General features: G+C 34.9%; 1 protein-coding gene across 6 annotated transcripts in view; it reads right to left on the bottom strand.

The window, feature by feature from the left end:
- Positions 1-21,028, bottom strand: part of LOC100435555 (protein arginine N-methyltransferase 3) — a 127,634-nt gene that overhangs the window by 91,163 nt on the left and 15,443 nt on the right. For all 6 annotated transcript variants that reach the window (XM_054524578.2, XM_054524583.2, XM_054524584.2 and 3 more), the window contains one exon: positions 12,790-12,911. In XM_054524578.2, coding sequence (XP_054380553.1) covers positions 12,790-12,911 — 122 coding nt within the window. The remainder of the gene's footprint in view (positions 1-12,789; positions 12,912-21,028) is intronic.

Consider the following 21,028-nt stretch of genomic DNA (forward strand, 5'->3'; position numbering starts at 1 on the left):
GTTTTCTTAAGTGGCTACTCACTAAACCCTACTTCAGTATAAACCAAATGAATCTTTATCTTTGGAAACACCTACTGAAAAACTAGCATGATTCTAATGTAAAGAAATATGACGAGGTAATAAAAAGGATATCTTTAAGTAATTCTCTAAACTAATCCAATAAAAATGAAATTATCAACTTTTTCTGAGGGGAAATTTTGTTAGAACACATACTTTCCTATCTTATTTCCTATCTTAAAAGTAGCAATTTAACTTTCATTTCATGATACAGGGACATCATCATGATTAATTATCTTGTACAAAGCATACAGAGATAAAAGACACAGTCCATGCACTTACGGGTATGGTCTAAGAGAGACAGAACAGTAAACAGGATTGGGGACTACGGAAGCTCAAATGATAAATCCTTATCTAAGTGACATCTGAGCTTAGCCAGGAAAAGACGCAGCATACACAAAGATGTGTACAGGTATGGGAGTAGAAGAGGGTTGCGTGTATGCACAACTGCCTCGTGTGCGTGTGTGTGAGACAGAGAGAGAGAAGCAAATTTAAATAACTTTGAATGGTTTAGTATGACTAGAGCAACAAGAGACAGTATATAGTGACATAGTTGGGGGATATTTAGAGGTAATGCTAAGACTTATCTTCAAGTCTAGATTTTACTTAAAGATAAAGAAGAGTCATTTCAGGATCTTTGGAATAAAAAATATAGGATTAAATTTTCAATCTACGTTTTCCCTATGTGATTTAGGTAAAAGATACGGTCTATGTTCTAAGGAAGAAGATGGTCTAGTGGGGAGACAGACAAGCAAACAGCATAAAGTACATGTGAGTTCATACAATGAATACCTAATCAAGTGCATTTAAAGTCAGTGATAAAACAAATTTAAAGTTCACCTAGAATATATGGATGATAGCTTATGGGGGAGCAGAAAGGAATATCCTAATAGATATAAATAGATACAATATATACTATTCATTTACTTTCAGTTCAATATGTCATCGAAGTATACATATTTATTTCTCTTTTGCTCCCTAAGAACAGTGAAATGACAGTAACATAAAATGTAAGACACTGATAAATGCATGGAGATTTTGCAAGGGAATATCAAAGAGTCAAAGAATCTCATAATTTATTGAGAGAAAAAAGGGAATGAAATTATATTGGTAAACCTGTGAAGAAAGACCCAGTACTCAGTGCACACATCAGCAAGCATGACAGTGGAGGTGGAGCCATTCTTCACAACGCAAACCATTGGCGTCAAGAGATTTACAAAGTGGGAGTGACAAAGGGACTAAAACATTACTGGGTTAACTAAACTGACCAGTCTCCACCCTTTCCCCTCAGAGACAAAACCTATACCAGTTACCTTTATTAAAGTATCCAGTCCTTCATTCATAAATGTCAACAAAAAGCAAGACTTCTTAAACATTATGAAGCTGGGGGTAGATTTACACACATCCCATGAGAAATGAACTACCAAGAAGGTATGGAGCATAGACCTGGAACCATAACGGGCTATTCTATGAGCTGCTCCCTCCCAAATGTATCCTCTTTATTTACAAATGTGTAGCTGTGCAATTACTAACACTGAGGACATTTATTGTTTGAAACTAGCAATAACTCAGTTCTAATAAAGTGAAAAAAGATAAAAATAGTCATCTGGAATCTATCAGAAACAATGGGTTTGCAGGCTTTGGTGATAATGAGTTACCTGGCTTTGAATATGTAATGTCCTGAATCTTGAAAATTGATTAATTAATTCATTGAATAAGTACTTACACTGAATGCCTAGGACGTGCTGGGTCCCCTTCCTGGTAGTTGGGACACATTAAAGGATGAAAAAAAGAAAAATTCCTGCCGCACCACGGGGAGCTGATATTTTAGTAAAGTTTATATTCCTATGGATTTCATCTCTGTGACCTAAGGCTTTTGAGAGTGGCAAGAAATATACCAAAATGTTGATAGTGGTCTCTGATAGTAGAATCATATGTAATTTACCCTCTTTTATGTCTTCCCAACACAAAAATATCTTCCCCCCACCCCTTCTTCCTTTTTATTTAAAATAGAGGAGAATTAAGTGGGGAAATCAGTCTGGCTGCACTACAGAGAACAGATGACAGAGAGTGGTGGGAGGCAAAGACAAAGTACAAACAATTGGTCCAGTTAAGTGCAGATGCATTAATTCAGGTGAGAGATCTAAGAATGTAAAGTAAGACATGAGAAACATCATGGATAGATGAGAGACACATTTGAGAAACATTAAGGATACTCAACAGGACTCTGTCTCCAACAGGTATGTTGGGTAAAGGGGAAGAAAATGTCAAGTATGAATCCCAGGTTTACAACTCGGAAAAAATGAGTGAATGCAGCAGGTCTGTTTTGTTTTACTCAGTTCTTTCTTAGATCTCTATAGCCATGGCAATGATTCTTGATCAAACTCTAAGAAAAAGAACTCCTAGATCACTCATATGATTGCAGAATAATGATGTTACTCTATTTACCTGAAGCAGTAGGTTTAGATGAAGCAGGTTGACAACATGTTTAAAGTAAACATGAAGATTCATCATGCACACTTGTTACCTGGTTTGGGTATATACCATGGCTGGTCACACGGTGGAAATATGCCTACTTGACCAGCTAGCTTTGAGAACTACAGTCTCTAGGACTCATGCAAATTTCCCTGGGTAGAGACATCTCACATGAGCCTCTGAGGTATGAAGCTGGGAAGGAAAGAATGTCTTGTGTAACTCTAGTGGAAAAAGTGAGAGAAACCTTGGACGTCTGCCTGTGACCTCTTTGCCTATGGGCATCTTTTTCCTGCTGTTTCTCCACTATACCCTTTTCTGTAATCCTAGCTGTGAGTACAGCTTTATACTGAATTGTGTGAGTTCTTCCAGTAAATCACTGAACTAGTGGGTGGTCATGGAATGTACCCCATAAAGACAGAACCACTGGGGTGAATCAGAAATTAAGGAGATTTCGGGGTATACTAGGAAGGGAAATAAATTTAATTTCCCTGTAAGGTGTCTTGATGACCTTCATGACCTTCACCAGAGTTCTATGGCTTTTGAAGAACAAATTTTTTTTAAAACCATTTTAGCCTCATCAGTGGTTCAAATTTCTCTTTGGCTTTAATTCACATTTCTGTTATTTCTATTAAATTTAGAAACAAAATATGAAGTAGCATCCCTTATTTCAAGAATTTTTGCTGGTGTATTTTGTAATCCTTTTCCAAAACACACACACACACACACACACACACACACACACACACACACCCCCACCACCATCTTTAAAATCATTACCTTAAGATACTTTACTTCTATTCAAAAACCTTAACTAAGCATCTACTATGTGTATCAGGCACTTTGTTAGGTGTTAGGGATAAAAAGATGAGGATAAAGCTGTTGTCCTCGTGTCTAGAGAAGAACACCTGCATAAACATGACAATAAATCAAACTACTCTCTAGACTTTTCTTAATGTTTCTTTTCTAACAGTATTCTAGACACAGGCAATATAAAATATTGCATCTTTAATGTCAAACTGAGATTGAGTGTACTGCATTATGGCCATATGATGGATCAACCTTCTCCTAAAAACTCTTCTGCAGTAACATCTGAAAGTCTGAATAATAAGCTATTCCATAGCTGTGTCAATGAGAAACCAAAGGCACCCAGAATAATGGTAAAAATATTAAACAGACGCTACCTGTGCTTCCTGAGGGTAATAAATACAGTATACAATTGTCTGGCAACTGAATAGCTTTGCTATCCTTAGGTAAGTTTACGTTGCCGAAATGATCTTTCACTGCAGAGTTCAAAGTATGATAGCAAAAATAAGAAACAATTTCTGATTCTCTTCCTTATGTCACTTTGAGACCTATTTGCCCTTACTAACATAACATCTCAGAAAATCTATATTGTTTTATTCATGTCTGCAACCTCAGAAGAGCCAGCCTAATCTTCTTAAAACCTAATATACTGTCAGTTTACAGTAACAACCAAAATGTATCCTATTCTAAACTCATTTCTTTAGAAATGCTAGATCACCTTTTTAAATAAAAAAGAGATAAAAATTGTTAGTAGAGGTATTTATTATTTTTTTGGTAGAAACAGTTCTCATTATCTTGCCCAGGTTGGTCTTGAACTCCTGGTCTCAAGGGATCCTTCTACCTCAGCCTCCCAAAGTGCTGGGATTACAAGTGTTTAAGCACCATGCCTAGCCAAAAATCATTTTAAACATAACCCAAGAATTGTTAAGTTACATGTGTTTGAAGGAATAAAAGACTCTGTATTTTAAAAATACCTATCTTTTAGAACTTAAAGTGCCTTTTATAGATGTAGGCTTGTGGAGTTTAACAGAAGACATTCTGCTGTATATAGACTTCTGACCAAGAAAAGGGCCTCAGAAGGGATTAGGACAACTTAGAGCCTGTTAACCAGAAGAGCTGTTTTTGTTGACTGATGTTATAGAAAGCTCCAATATGCAAGAGTAGACAAGTATCAGAGAAGTTAAGAACAGAGTTCAAGAGAGGCAGGTGAGTACAGAGTACGACTAAAGCTTGAAGTTTTATGGTATAAGAGAATAGAGATTCTGAAATAGAAAGAAGACAAAAAAAGTGAGTCACAGTTTGACAAGATAGCTGCAATAAATGTCCATTTTAGAAACATAACCACTCAAATGTGAAATATTATTTGAGGCATTGATGCCAAGCCAAACATATGACCACTACTAATAATTAACATGATTATCATTACTGCTAACATTTAGTAAGCAGTTACAGGTCCAGCCATTTTGCAAAGCATCATAATGGATACAATTCCTGTAACAATCTTATGAGATAAGACTCTATCAACCTCATTATATAAATGAAGAAATCAGGGCTTAAAGGGTTGTAGTGAAAGAAAAATTAGAACTCAAGTCATGTCTGGATGCTGAGATGAGCATCCTATGTGGCCTCCTCAACTGGTTAGAATAATGAGTCAGTAAACTGCAGGGATATTAACAATTAACTGTTTCCTACATATTCTTTTAGAAGTACATTCACAGAGGAATAGAAGGCATTTCACTCCAAATTTTAAAATTTCAAATGGAAGACAAAGGAGAGACACATATGAACACTATAAAAATAACTACCTTTTCACAATATAAAAAAGGCAAAGAACATTTCTGAAGAAACAGTACAATGTGGGCTTATCCAAAACAAAAAGGCCTGCTTTTCAAACTATCTATAGGTTTTAAGTAAAGCAAACTACTGAATACAACCAATACATACCTTGTAAGTAGTTCAATGGAGATAAGGAATTACAAACTGGCTATGAGGATAAGCTATGGAGTCAGGCTGCCTGGGAACTAATTCTGACCCCACTATAGAGAAAGAGTCTCACTATGTTGCCCGGGCTAGAGTATGCTGGGTATTCACAGGTGCAATCCTAGCACACTAGCAGCCTCGAACTCCTAGTGTCAAGTGATTCTCCTGCCTCAGGCACATGCCACCATGCCCAGCCTCTTAATCTCTTATAATAGGTATAAATAATCTACATCAAAGGAGATTCAGTTATACCTGCACCAAAGGAGATTCAATAGAAAAAATTAAATTAATGTTAGCAATTTTATTATTAAATTGGGACATCTAAAGATTGAGTGCTAAGTCATTTTCAATAAATGTTCTCATGCACCAACACTCAAATGTATTAGGACACATTTAATGATATAATGTATAAGTTTTACTTTAAAATACTCCAACAAAAACAAAAACAAAACAAAAAACGTGGGAGGGAAATGTATAAAAAAGTTATCATAAAAAATTTGTAAATGTAGACGCGGGTGATAGGCACACAGGAATTCATATCATTCTCTCTACTGTCATGTACGGCTGAAAATTTCAAAAATCCTTTTAAGGAACTCTCTGATACTTCAAAGCAAAGGTGGGGGGGTTCAGACTACATAACTGTTCAACAGTTTTGTGAACAGATTTTTAAAAATTCATATTTTTGCAAAATGTATCTGGTGAACAAATGCTTCCCTCTGCTCTGATGACCATGACCTCTATTAATGATTGGCAAAAATAATGTCTATAATGAATCTTAAACATGGCCATCTAGCATGAGGTAAGACAAAAAGGTCTACACAAGTTTCACTGGACCTTGATAATAACAACTATAGCCTTTGATAGTTTCCACCTGAAAAGAAAACTAGGAATTGGGTGACAAAGTATTCAACAAGCAACTAGAGTACAAGCCTGGTCATTAGTACTAAAAACTGTGAGATAATAATAAGTCTGCTTCTTTAGTCCTTTAAATACATCTACTTGTTCAATTTCCACACTGTACAAAGGGGGAAAAGAACATATGCAGGAGCTTTATAGATAATTAGAAAAAAACAAGTCTTACGTGGATATAATTTGTTTTGTTAAAAACCCATTATCACAAAGTCACAATACACGGCTGTTCCCTCTGAATCAACTGTGAACCTGCTGTATAATAAAACTTTTCTTCACTAAGCTTCTAGGTATATGCTCTCATGAGCAATGTTTTAAAATTATTTTTTTAATGTGATTATTTTTTGCAAAAGCCTATTTATAGTAAATATGTGCTCTATGCAAAATGTTCACTTAGCTAAATTGGTACTTAAACTGAATATAAACTTAAGTTTTAGTCATTTTGTTACACTCTCCATGCTTAGTAGTAATCTTTGTCACAAATGCTATTTCTCTGACTGCTAACATTACAGAAAGAAAATAATTATTTGCATCCTTGATGAACACTGATGCAAAAATCTTCAATAAAATACTGGCAAACCGAATCCAGCAGCACATCAAAAAGCTTATCCACCATGATCAAGTGGGCTTCATCCCTGGGATGCAAGGCTGGTTCGATATACGAAAATCAATAAATGTAATCCAGCATACAAACAGAATCAAAGACAAAAACTACATGATTATCTCAATAGATGCAGAAAAGGCCTTTGACAAAATTCAACAACTCTTCATGCTAAAAACTCTCAATAAATTAGGTATTGATGGGACGTATCTCAAAATAATAAGAGCTATCTATGACAAACCCACAGCCAATATCATACTGAATGGGCAAAAACTGGAAGCATTCCCTTTGAAAACTGGCACAAGACAGGGATGCCCTCTCTCACCACTCCTATTCAACACAGTGTTGGAAGTTCTGGCTAGTGCAATTAGGCAGGAGAAGGAAATAAAGGGTATTCAATTAGGAAAAGAGGAAGTCAAATTGTCCCTGTGTGCAGATGACATGATTGTATATCTAGAAAACCCCACTGTCTCAGCCCAAAATCTCCTTAAGCTGATAAGTAACTTCAGCAAAGTCTCAGGATAAAAAATCAATGTACAAAAATCACAAGCGTTCTTACACACCAACAACAGAGAAACAGAGAGCCAAATCATGAGTGAACTCCCATTCACAATTGCTTCAAAGAGAATCAAATACCTAGGAATCCAACTTACAAGGGATGTGAAGGACTTCTTCAAGGAGAACTACAAACTACTGCTCAAGGAAATAAAAGAGGATACAAACAAATGGAAGAACATTCCATGCTCATGGGTAGGAAGAATCAATATCGTGAAAATGGCCATACTGCCCGAGGTAATTTATAGATTCAATGCCATCCCCATCAAGCTACTAATGACTTTCTTCACAGAATTGAAAAAAACTACTTTAAAGTTCATATGGAACCAAAAAAGAGCCCGCATTGCCAAGTCAATCCGAAGCCAAAAGAACAAAGCTGGAGGCATCATGCTACCTGACTTCAAACTACACTACAAGGCTACAGTAACCAAAACAGCATGGTACTGGTACCAAAACAGAGATATATCAATGGAACAGAACAGAGCCCTCAGAAATAACACCACATATCTACACTATCTGATCTTTGACAAACCTGAGAAAAACAAGCAATGGGGAAAGGATTCCCTATTTAATAAATGGTGCTGGGAAAACTGGCTAGCCATATGGAGAAAGCTGAAACTGGATCCCTTCCTTACACCTTATACAAAAATCAATTCAAGATGGATTAAAGACTTAAACGTTAGACCTAAAACCATAAAAACCCTAGAAGAAAACCTAGACATTACCATTCAGGACACAGGCATAGGCAAGGACTTCATGTCTAAAACACCAAAAGCAGTGGCAACAAAAGCCAAAACTGACAAATGGGATCTAATTAAACTAAAGAGCTTCTGCACAGCAAAAGAAACTACCATCAGAGTGAACAGGCAACCTACAAAATGGGAGAAATTTTTCACAACCTACTCATCTGACAAAGGGCTAATATCCAGAATCTACAATGAACTCAAACGAATTTACAAGAAAAAAACAAACAACCCCATCAAAAAGTGGGCAAAGGACATGAACAGACACTTCTCAAAAGAAGACATTCATGCAGCCAAAAAACACATGAAAAAATGTTCACCATCACTGGCCATCAGAGAAATGCAAATCAAAACCACAATGAGATACCATCTCACACCAGTTAGAATGGCAATCATTAAAAAGTCAGGAAACAACAGGTGCTGGAGAGGATGTGGAGAAATAGGAACACTTTTACACTGCTGGTGGGACTGTAAACTAGTTCAACCCTTGTGGAAGTCAGTGTGGCAATTCCTCAGGGATCTAGAACTAGAAATTCCATTTGACCCAGCCATCCCATTACTGGGTATATACCCAAAGGACTATAAATAATGCTGCTATAAAGACACATGCACACGTATGTTTATTGTGGCACTATTCACAATAGCAAAGACTTGGAACCAACCCAAATGTCCAACAATGATAGACTGGATTAAGAAAATGTGGCACATATACACCATGGAATACTATGCAGCCATAAAAAATTATGAGTTCATGTCCTTTGTAGGGACATGGATGAAATTAGAAATCATCATTCTCAGTAAACTATCGCAAGGACAAAAAACCAAACACCACATGTTCTCACTCATAGGTGGGAACTGAACAATGAGAACACATGGACACAGGAAAGGGAACATCACACTCTGGGGACTATTGTGGGGTGGGGGGAGGTGGGAGGGATAGCGTTAGGAGATATACCTAACGCTAAATGACAAGTTAATGGGTGCAGCACACCAGCATGGCACATGTATACATATGTAACTAACCTGCACATTGTGCACATGTACCCTAAAACTTAAAAGTATAATAATAATAAAATAAAATAAAATAAAGAAAATAATTATTTGCAGTAGTGAAACTGATTTTGATTTCTTCACTGCACTTCTTATCTATGCTTCCTTCCTATAACTACATCTGACACTCAAGCAAAGATTCTAGATATACTTTGGAGCTAGCAGGAAATCTTATAAAAATGACACTTTACAAGATTGAGAGAATAAACATTGGTAAGCATAAAATATTTGACACAGCAAAGACTAGTTTGACTTATCTACTTCCTACTTCACTACATTAAAATTAGTGTTCGAGATTCAAAAATTTGGCTGACAAAATGATCAGACTCCCTGTCCAAAAATACACACAGAAAAGACTGAAGACAAGTACTTTGAGTCAATGATTACAGACAGAGGATCCTTATCCAAATAAGTCACATGTCTCTACCTATTCTATCCTAAAAAACTGACAGAGCTCAAATTTTGGGTCTTAGGTATCTTGAACCCTAACAATTTTAATGAAAAGCTATTATGCTAGATTGCTGGGTTTAAATCTCATTATTACTATATAAAAATCTTGTTAAAATACTTTTAGTTATGCGCTTACTTAGCTGAGTTAACTTTAAGTTGTATCAAAAACATGTTTGTATTGAATCCTGTAAGTACTACTAAAGACACATTCTGTTAGCTCTGGTTTTATAAGTGAAAGATCTAAAGATGAGATGGGAGGAGCAATTTATTGTATTTGAGTACATGGAAAAGCACTCCTTTGTGACTGCAGATGTCACTTGCTGAATCAGGGACATACTTCTTTCACACTTCTATTTTTGCCCACTGATGTAGAAGATACTATCTTAACAGAAAAAATACTGATAGATGCAAATTGACACCCATCCTTTGATTAAAAGTAAGTTGGTAGCTTTCCCGGAGACTTTAAAAACAAAGACTATTAATCCCAAACTATTCTGGGCTCTGCACCAGTGACAAATATACTTTAGAAGGTCTTCTAACTAATAAAAATATTTAGGATTATGTGGGCAGAAGAAAAATTGTTCTTAAATCTGAATAGAATTACTGTGAATATCTTTAAATAATATTTTTAAACATTTTCAAGGTTTTTAATACTGGTATTAAATTATAAGATTTACACAGACTACCTGACCATTTATTTTGAAAAATCATAAAATATAATTTTTTTAAGCAATTGTTTTTGATGGGAGCTCATCAGTATACCAGAAACACATTCAATTCCAGTGTCTTGTTCCTCCAAAACTGTAACTCTAGATCAAAAGTAATATATCACGAAGTGTTTAGATGACCGCAAAGAAAAAAGGACTGAAAACTAATTTCCCTCTAGCAATAATTTGTCAGAAAACATTTTCCTCATTAAGTAATCGAATGTTAAATGTATATGTCAGAAACATTTTAAATATTTTACTAAGAAGCTTGGACACTGTACACCCTAGCACTAAATATTAATATTATAAACGATAAATTTTAGGTGTAATCATTATATAAACATGTTTCTACAAAGACAGTGGGAAATCAAGACTTCTGTAAAATAAAATGAAACAATGTATTATAATTCCTTTCCATTTCTTTCATAGAGTTAAGAAATTAAAATGAGAGCACATCTAGTCCCATTTTATAGTAAAAAAAAAATGACTAACTCATAAATGTACTAGAAATTCTAGTGGAAATGTGGAAATAGCTTTCATAAGACTAGAAATTCTAGTAGAAATAGCTCACCATAATTTTACTATCAACAATAAAGTTTTGAGAATTCTTCTAAAACAATCTCTTCTTTGGGACAGTGGTTCTCATATTTGTTTGGATGGCAATGAATAAGCAATTGAGGGTACTCTATGGAACCCCCAAAATGATCATGTTGTACTTAATGCTATCATAAGAACTAGAAAAAGCTTAACTAGATATCTATCTATATATATGTATGTGTAATTCTATAATTGCAATTGCAACGTGTGTGTGTGTGTGTGTGTGTGTGTGTGTGTGTGTGTGTGTGTATTCCAATACAAAAACTGCAACCACAAACCATTATCTATGAAAAACCTAAACAAGTTCAGGGCAATTTTTCCATTAACACTGATTTGGTATTTGTTAATAATAACCATAGCTAATGCTCCAAATATTTAACATGTGGCAGGCAATAGGCCAAACTGATTTACATGTATATCTTACTTATAACTTACGCACCTCAAAATATTTACTATGTGCTGGGCAATAGGCCAAACTGATTTATATATACGTATTATTTATAACTTATGCATCTTATTTACAACCACAAAAGACAGCCATTATGTTTTGTTTGACAGTGAAACAACTGAGATTTCTAACACGTTAGATGTACTTTAACCCAAGTTCCAAGTACTGGTTAAATGGTAGAGTGAGTATGCCATCCCAAGCTTGATTCAAACTTGTTCTTCTAACCACAACACTATCCTTCTAGTTATAAAATAAAATCTAAACAAATTTAAATATTTTATATAATCATATTTAAATTTTTAAACTAATCAGAAAAGACCAACATTAATCAAATTTTTAAAATTTTTTTTGGAGAAAGTGTCTTGCTCTGTCACCCAAGGCTGGAGTGCGGTGGCATGATCATGGCTCACTGCAGCCTCCACCTCCCCAGGTCAATCAATCCTCCTGCCTCAGTCTCCCAAGTAGGTGGAATTACAGGCATGCACCACCATGCCTGGCTAATTTTAAAACATTTTTTATAGAGGACAGAGTCTCACTATTTTGCCTAGGCTGGCCTTGAACTCCTGGGCTCAAGCAATCCTTTCACCTCAGCCTCCCAAATTGCTGGGATTACAGACATGAGCCACTATGCCTGGCCAACATTAATCAATCTTAAGAGTGGAACAGCAGTGTAAGTTGAAGAATCACTTAAAAGTTGCTATGAGAATCCTCCTATTAATTACGTATTCTGGAAATGACTCCTAAGTTCCAAATGTAAGGTGCTTTTGTTAAGCACATAGGGAAAGAAATTCAGTTGTGTCACCTGGATTTCAAATAAAGGCCTTCTCACTAGGGTATAAGCCAACTGTAAAATCAATCAACCCAGCTAAATACTCAAAAGACAGAGATTTTTAGAGAATAAAAGTTTTAGGGGGTAATAAACCAAATACACTCTGCCTTGTTTTTAGCAACTTTGGAATTTACTTAATTTGAAGGAGGTACGTGGACTAGTGTTACAAAAGAAAAAGACAAATAACTCTCAGTCTTTAGTATAACTGGTATTCGCTAAAGAAAATATTACTAATATATAATAAATATATTAGTAAGTAGGGAGTCCTCTGTCAGTATTACTCTAAGTCTCAATAGTTTTTAATTTTATATTATTAGAATTGGCATATTTATAGCCATAGTCAGAAAGTCAGAAAACAATATAAAAATAATTCTCATCAATGAGAACTGTGAAAAGATTATTCAGTAGCACAGCTCAAATGTGTCTAGCTCAATTCAACTTAAAATCTTATTATTCTGGAGTGAATTTTTACTAAAAGACAAATGTCTTTAGTCTGCCTTAGATAACTACTAAAGACAAGAAAATCTGTTAAATAATCATTAAATTTTAAAATAATGTTAAATGAAGGCTTAAAATATATGTACCTTATAATATCCATTGCCTGGTAAAGTATTTCAGATTGATCAACTCCAAGAACCTTCTTCGCCCCAGCTTTAGCAGCAAACATAGAGAGAATTCCAGTTCCACACCCAACATCCAAAACTACCTGGGGTAATTAAGAAAAAAAAACAAACAAACAGATGTTATCAAAAAGGTCTCTATATTAAATTCTATTCATATATTATGATGTTTCTGGCTAGGAAAAGATCACAGTAAAAATTTTAAACTGGCCAGGTGTGGTGGCTCACACCTGTAATCCCAGCACTTTGGGAAGCCGAAGAGGGCAGATCACCTGAGGTTGGGAGTTTGAGACCAGCCTGACCAACATGGAGAAACCCCGTCTCTACTAAAAATACAAAATTAGCTGGGCGTGGTGGTGCATGCCTGTAATCCCAGCTACTCGGGAGGCTGAGGCAGGAGAATCTCTTGAACCTGGTAGGTGGAGGTTGCGGTGAGCCAAGATCACGCCACTGCACTCCAGCCTGGTCAACAAGAGAGAAACTCCATCTCAAAAAAAAAAAAAAAAAAAAAATTTAAACTTTACTAAGCAATATGGTAATTTCTATTTGGGAAAATTGAAGATATCATTACTATGAGTTGTTTTAAATTAATAACAGTATAGTTGGCCATAGTCTGTTGTAATTAGACCCAATAATGCTAAATTTAAGAGATTTTATATGAAAAATTATTTCCATAGATTTAAGAGAGAATTGTTTTTAATTTCCCTATTGTATGTATATTCTATTTTAGGCTCAGTAATTCTACATTTTAACAGAAATAAATTTCTTCAAGTTTGAGTGGCAGGAATTAACTTAAGCAGGATGGCTTGACCCAATACCATTTTAAAAGGGTTATAAAGCAATCAAAGATACAGAGTATCACTACATCCTTCCTACCTCCAAAATTAAATATTCAGCCCATTTTAACAATAAAGTGCAATAAAAACAAGTTAGCTGTCAAAATTCAGTAACTTGAGAGTTTAAGTTGCAAAAATGATAATTCTTGGTGAAAGAAAAGTATTTATTAGAACCAAAAGTTTAAGATGCTATTGGGGGTGAGTGGGGAGCAATTATTTAAATCAAGAATTTAATATGGTTTTCCCTGGAATGGCACAATGAAGCCTGTTTAGTTCATAGTAAAAAGAAAAACAAGTCACCAAGGAAACACATTTAGCAAAATCCTTGTAGGTACACTACTCTGTGAAATTACTGAAAATTAGTGCTTTAAATCTTTCACTATCATGGCCTAAAAACCATATATACTTGTCCCAAAATAGGAAATCATTTCAGTGCCCTCATACTGTAAGTATTCACTAAGCATTATTAAGTACCAGGAATTGATTTCAGTGATGGGGTACAGCAACAAACAAGACCAAATCCCTGTCTTAATGGCACATACAATCTTGTGAGAGGGACAATGAATAAACAAAGAATATAAAATAAGGTCAGGTAGTAAGAAAAATCAAGCAGAGTAGAGGTTAGAGCAGGGGAGAGGAGATACACTCTTTCTTTTACCATTCTAGATAGGTCTTTTACCATTCTAGATACCATCTAGATTGATGTACCTCTCTGATACATGTGAGCAGAGAACTGAATAAAGGAGGGTGTCATGCAAAGATCTAGGAGAAGAGCATTTCATTCAGGAAGATATTAAATGCAAGGCACAACATTCCAGGCAAAGCCAAGATGGCCAGTGTGGCTGAACTGGGTTCAGAAAGAGGTCACTTGGAGGTGAAGTCAGGGGTCAGATCACAGAGTGCCTTGGATTTTACTAAGTAATGAGAAACTATCGTAAGAAAAATCAAACTAGGATTAAGAATCGATGATACTGTACACCAATGTTTTTTTTCTCACTAGGCAATAGAATATGGTTTAACCATCAGGTACATTTCCTATACTTTAAAAAAAATTTTATGCATATTACAATTCAATACGTTTTTCCTTCTTTTACACAAATTATACCATATCATACCCACTGTGCTACATATTGCTTTTTTTTTAAACTTAATATAATTTTGAGATCTCTCCATATCAATTTATAGAGCTTCTTTCTTTTATGTAGCTGTACAGGATTCCATACTATGGCTGTATCACAATCCAGTTCTCTACTGATGAACATTTTAGGTGTTCCTGAAATCTTACTAGGGCAATAAATGCTGTAAATAACCCATGGGCTGTATCAAAGCCCATTCCCATGAATTAGTAAATCTAAAGAATATATTCCTAGAAGTGAAAACACTGTGTCAAAGAATACGTATCTGTAATTCTGCTAGACATAACCAAATTGATCTCATAGGGCAATTCTGCTAATGAAGACTCCAATGAGCAATGTATTAGTACCAATTTCCTCACAGGTGAGACTAGCCTATGGAACATATAATCAAACTTTTGGATGTCTACCCATCTAGCAATCACAAAATAATGATATGTTGATCTAGTTTTAATATGCATTTCTCTTAGGAGATTTAGCATCATTCCATGTATTGTAGAGCCATCTATAATTTTATGTGAGCTACTGATTTACATCTTCTCTCTATTTTTCCACTCAGTTGCTAGTCCTTTTCTTATCAATCTGTCTTAGCAGATAAGAGTTCTTTGTAAATTAAGATTAGCCCTCTATAATATGACATGCCATGTTTTCTCACAGCATGTATTTTTGTCTTTTGATTCTACTTACAGTGATTTTTGCTACACAGGAATTCTTTACCTACAACTAAACTTATTAATCTTTTATATAATGTCTTCTGGACTTTGATCATAATTATATAGGCCTTCCCCAGTCTATCCCATTTCACTGCATTTCATCTTTACACATTTCCTTCTAGTACATTCACGGTTTCATTCACATAGTTTGTTTTTAAACCATGGTATACACTACGAGGCATGGTTCCAACGTTTTGTTCAAATGACTGGCCACTTGTCCCAATATCAATTATTAAGGTTTCCCCCACTGACTTGATACGTGACCTTTAACATTCATTTAAATATTTGTATATATTTGCATTTAGAAGTGGATTTTAAATCTGTTCTGTTAATCTATATATTCAAGTGCCAGGAATTATTTTAGTTACTGAAGCTTTATAAAATGATTTAATATCTAGTAAGTCTGGTCCACACTCAACTGCAAATATTTTTCCACAATGTTTCTGGAAAACTTTTTATATTTATTTTTCCATATAAACAAAAGAATTGGTTGGTCTAGGTTTAAAAGTCCTAGCATTTTTGTGAGAACTGAGCCAAAATTTAGGGAAAACAATTTTGAGTTTTCCTATTCAAGAACCTGATATGACTTTCAATTCGTTTAAATTGTCTGTTAGGTACTTTAGTTGTTGTTTTAAAAAAACCTTTTTTTCTGTAAGTCCTGCATATTTCTAGTTGTTTACTCCTGTGCATTTTATCTTTTGTACTACTATCATAAGTGGAGTTTTCCTTCCATTACATCTTTATTTTTTTTTTTATTTTTGAGATAGACAGCCTGTTGCCCAGGTTGGAGTGCAGTGGCACAATCTCAGTTCAATGCAACCTCCACCTCGTGGGTTTAAGTGATTCTCCTGCCTCAGCCTCCCAAGTAGCTGGGATTACAGGCACCCACCACCATGCCTGGCTAATTTTTGTATTTTTAGTATAGACGGGGTTTCACCATGTTGGCCAGGCTGGTTTCGAACTCCTGACCTCAAGTGGTCTGCCCACCTTGACCTCCCAAAGTGCTGGGATTACAGGCAGGAGTCACCATGTCCAGCTCTTTCCATTATGTATTGAAAACATAATTTATTAGTATTGACTCCAGAAGAGAGATAATCTAAACATCCTGATATCCACTGAAGAAATAAAGTTGTTGAAAGGCTACTACTTTGTGCTTCCTATCCTACGCCTAGATGGTTTCAGTGGGAATTTGACTGTTTCTGAACACATGGCCTGTCTGGGTGAGTCAGTACCTTTTAACATAATCACTTTTATAAACATTAAGAATTTTACTTTAACATGCAATCTATATACATCATTGCAAACAAAAAGAATTTTTTAAAAGTTCCAAATAAAATGTAGTAACAAAAATAGCAAGACAACAGTATACTACATAGTATATATGTATCTAGTACAGTTATAGCACCTCAACTTGAAATATTGTATGGCAGAAAATGAAAAAATAGAAAAATATATACAATAGAACAGTATATAATAAGTTTCCAGAAACTCTCATTAAAATAAAACATTTACAAAACTAAAAAATGAAAAATAAAAGATCAGTGTGGAATTTAGAAGTTTGCTGAAAGTGCTTTGGTCTGGGAAAGTGCTTTTGGTCTGGGAGTGTCTGGGAAGATCCACACTCCCTTGCTGTGTACCAAAGACAAGCTGGCAGCACAATTGGTGACACCATACATGGTATATACCCTTCATGACCTAGGGAGTCCAGTGCTAACAAATTACCTTATAATTGTGCTCCCATATGTATAAAAATACGTTTAATATTTTATATGAAGCATTGTTTCTAACATAAAAACTGAAACAACTTACGGACATTCTTACATTGGATATAGCAACCATTAAAAGAATATTAATGAAAAGATGCTCAAAATCACTAATCATTAGAAAAATGCAAATCAATATAAATATCACCTCACACCAACTAGGATAGCTATTATCAAAAAACTAGAAAACAACAAGTATTGCTAAGGATATGGAAAAATTGGAACCCTTGTGCACTGCCGGTGGAAATACAAAATGGTACACCCACTGTGAAAAACAGCACAGTGATTCCTCAAGGAATTAAAAATGGAATTACCATATGACTCAGCAATTTCATTTCTGGGTATATACCCAAAAGAATTAAAAGCAGGGCCTCTAAGAGATATCTGTATACCTACGTTAATAGCAGCAATATTCACAACAGCTTTAATATAGAAGTAACCCAAATAGCCATTGACAGATGAATGAATGGATAAGCAAAATGTCATACATGCATACAATGGATTATTGAGCCTCAAAAATGAAAAAAATTCTGACATTCGCTATAACAAGGTCAAATCTTGAGGACATTATGCTAAGTGCAATAAGCTAGTTACAAAAGGAAATACAGTCAGCCCTTTGTATCCCTGGGTTCCCCATCCAGGGAGTCAACCAACTGCTAATCGAAAACATTCGGGAAAAAAAATTGCATCTGTACTGAACATGAAGTCTTCTTTCTCTTGTCATGGTTCCCTAAACAATACAGTATAACAACTATTTATACAGCACTTACATTGTATTAGGCATTATAAGTAATCTGGAGATGATTTAAAGTACATAGGAACATGTGCGCAGGTTATATGCAAACACTACACCATTTTATAGCCAGTAAATGAGCATTTATGGATGCTGGTATCCACAGAGGGTCCTGGAACCAATCCCTCACAGATACTGAAGGAATGACTGTAGTGTAAGATTCCATTTATATGATGTATATGAGTAGTCAAAATCATAGAGACAGAAAGTAGAACAGTGATTGCCAGGGGCTGGGAGGAAGGGAGAATGGCGAATTACTGTTTAATGAGAATAGTTCCAGTTTTACAAGATGAAGAGTTCTGGAGATGGTGGTGGTGATGGCTGCATGACATTATAAATGTATTTAATACCACTTACCTATACACTTAAGGATAGCTAAGATGGCAAATTTTATATCATGTTTATTTACCATAAGAAAAAACACGGGGGTAAAAAGATAATAAGGAATTTCTCCAAGAAAAGCTGCTGAGTGAAGAAAGTTAAGTATAGAAGGATATGTTTAGTATACTCCAGTAAGAGTATGTGTTTTTTTGTAAGACCATACATACATTCAGATATAACGTATACACAAATGCATATATGTGTATGTGTATGAAATCCTTTTTTAATCATCATTTTACAAATGAAGAATGTGAGATTCAGAGAGGCAAAGAAATAGGTCCAGGGTCACACAGCTGGTAAATTGTAGGGCCTGCATTCAAACACAGGTTAACCTTCTTCTAAAGCCTATATTTTTAATTGTATGTTAGTTATTTCTTACATCTAGCTTAGAATTAGGTGATCAGGCAGATAAGCTAAAATTTGATAGAATCAAAGAGGTAGAAATAGAATGAACATTATTTTATAAAATGATGAGGAAATTTGATTCATTTTTTTTCTTAAAAAACTGAATGAATTGTAACTGTAGATAATAATCACAAGCATAAAGATGGCACCTAACTGGGAATTTCTTCAATAAACTACAAACAGAAATTAATTATGAGTGGGTGACAACACGATTAAATACCACCCAAAGTTAAATTAATCTAAGAAACCATATGGCCTCCACGGGAGCTTTGTGAATTGAATTGAAATAATATTAAGAAAAGAAGGAAGCAAAGGAGGCTGGGAAGGGATGGAGAGAGAAGGGAAGGAAAAAAGGAAGGAAAACATTTTTAATAAAAATATTTAATATCTTGATGATTAATCTTACGATTACTAATACTTGAGCCTTTTCAGTATTTACTTACCTATTATAAGACAAGTCCATTCAGAAGCATACTGAAGGAACATTCTAACTTACTTTCTTAACAAGCTCCTCTGGTATTCCTATCACCAAGTATTAAGACAAGATGGCTAAAAGAAAGACAATGATAATGCTCTCACCGTAACAAAACCCACAGAATTTTAGAACCAGAAGGCATTTTTACAATCACCTTACAGGTTGGGCCCAAAGAGATTCACCACTTGCCCAAAAGTATATAACTGGTTCCAGACTAGCCAGGATTAGTGATTCTCATGTTTCATCTCTATATAACATATTAAGGAAAAAATAAAATAAAAATCTGGGCATCATCTAACTAGAAATATAAAGCAACATCATTAACAGTAACATAATTTGCTTCACTGGAAACAGAGAGGTTTTTAGACAAACATTAAATAAACTTTCCAGCACTTGTTTTGCAAATATAAAAACTATGAAGGGCCAGGCGTGCTGGCTCACGTCTGTAATCCCAGCACTTTGGGAGGCCGAGGCGGGCAGATCACAAGGTCAAGAAATCAAGACCATCCTGACCAACATGGTGAAACCCCGTCTCTATTAAAAATACAAAAATTAGCTGGGCGTGGTGGCACTTGCCTGTAGTCCCAGCTACTCCGGAGGCTGACGCAGGAGAATCGCTTGAACCCAGGAGGCGGAGGTTGCAGTGAGCCGAGATCACGCCACTGCACTCCAGCATGGCGACAAAGCGAGACTCCGTCTCAAAAAAAAAAAAAAAACTATGAAAAGTCTCCACTATAGTAACAAATAGAAAGCATACAAAAAAACCTATATATAAAAAATTGATAACTATAATTTTTAAATGAAATCATTTATTTGTCTCTGGTGGGAATCAGCACAAACAATTATAAACTTTTCACGAGATGCAATGCTTTGACCAAAAAGATCAGAGCACCATACAAATTACAGTATACCTGGTCCAGTTCAGCCAACTCACAAGTGAAACACTGCTCTTAAAAAAGAGGTATGGAAAATAAAAAGCCAATCCAGATTATATTCCAAACAATACGAAAATCAGGAAAAAGGATTTTTAAAACATAAAGGTTGTTACTGCTGCAAATCATGTAAAGCCCATGAAATAACCTTAGAGAGATGAAAGCCGAATTATAACAACCGGATACATTATCAATATACATGTTCTCAAAGTAAAAAGAGTGGGAAAAAATTCCCAAGGAAAGGTATATAAATGGCAGAGATCATAATATTCCTGATTAAATTAGGGGACTAATTTCCCATCAGGAAGAACAAACAGAAAACCTGAACTTTTAAGTAACCATGCCAATGTATAAAGGAAGGAAAAGAGAGAGCGAAAAAGAGAATAAAGAAAAAAAAAAAGTGTAAGGAAGAAAAGCCAAAAAACACAAACTTCAAACACACAGGCACATGCACACACAGAGTATGAGATCATTTTTTAAATAACTTGAGCCAATCTTAAAACTAATTGTAAAATACAAAGTATCTCTAAATGGGGTAAAGTATTAAAAGAAAGTATATAAACTAAATACTATATTACAATAGTGAACCCTACTTATTATTGTTCTTAAACTCATTAATTTTCAATTACTTAACACAAACTAGAGTAATAATTAAAAGTATGCTATGACATGGTGCTTATCTGATACATTTAAAATTCATGGGAATAACTGTAAATAAAAAATATGGTTTAAGCAAAATTATCTGAATAAGCAAAATTTAACTAAGCTATGT

Source organism: Pongo abelii, chromosome 9, assembly GCF_028885655.2.
Source record: "Pongo abelii isolate AG06213 chromosome 9, NHGRI_mPonAbe1-v2.0_pri, whole genome shotgun sequence".
Taxonomy (NCBI): Eukaryota; Metazoa; Chordata; class Mammalia; order Primates; family Hominidae; genus Pongo; species Pongo abelii.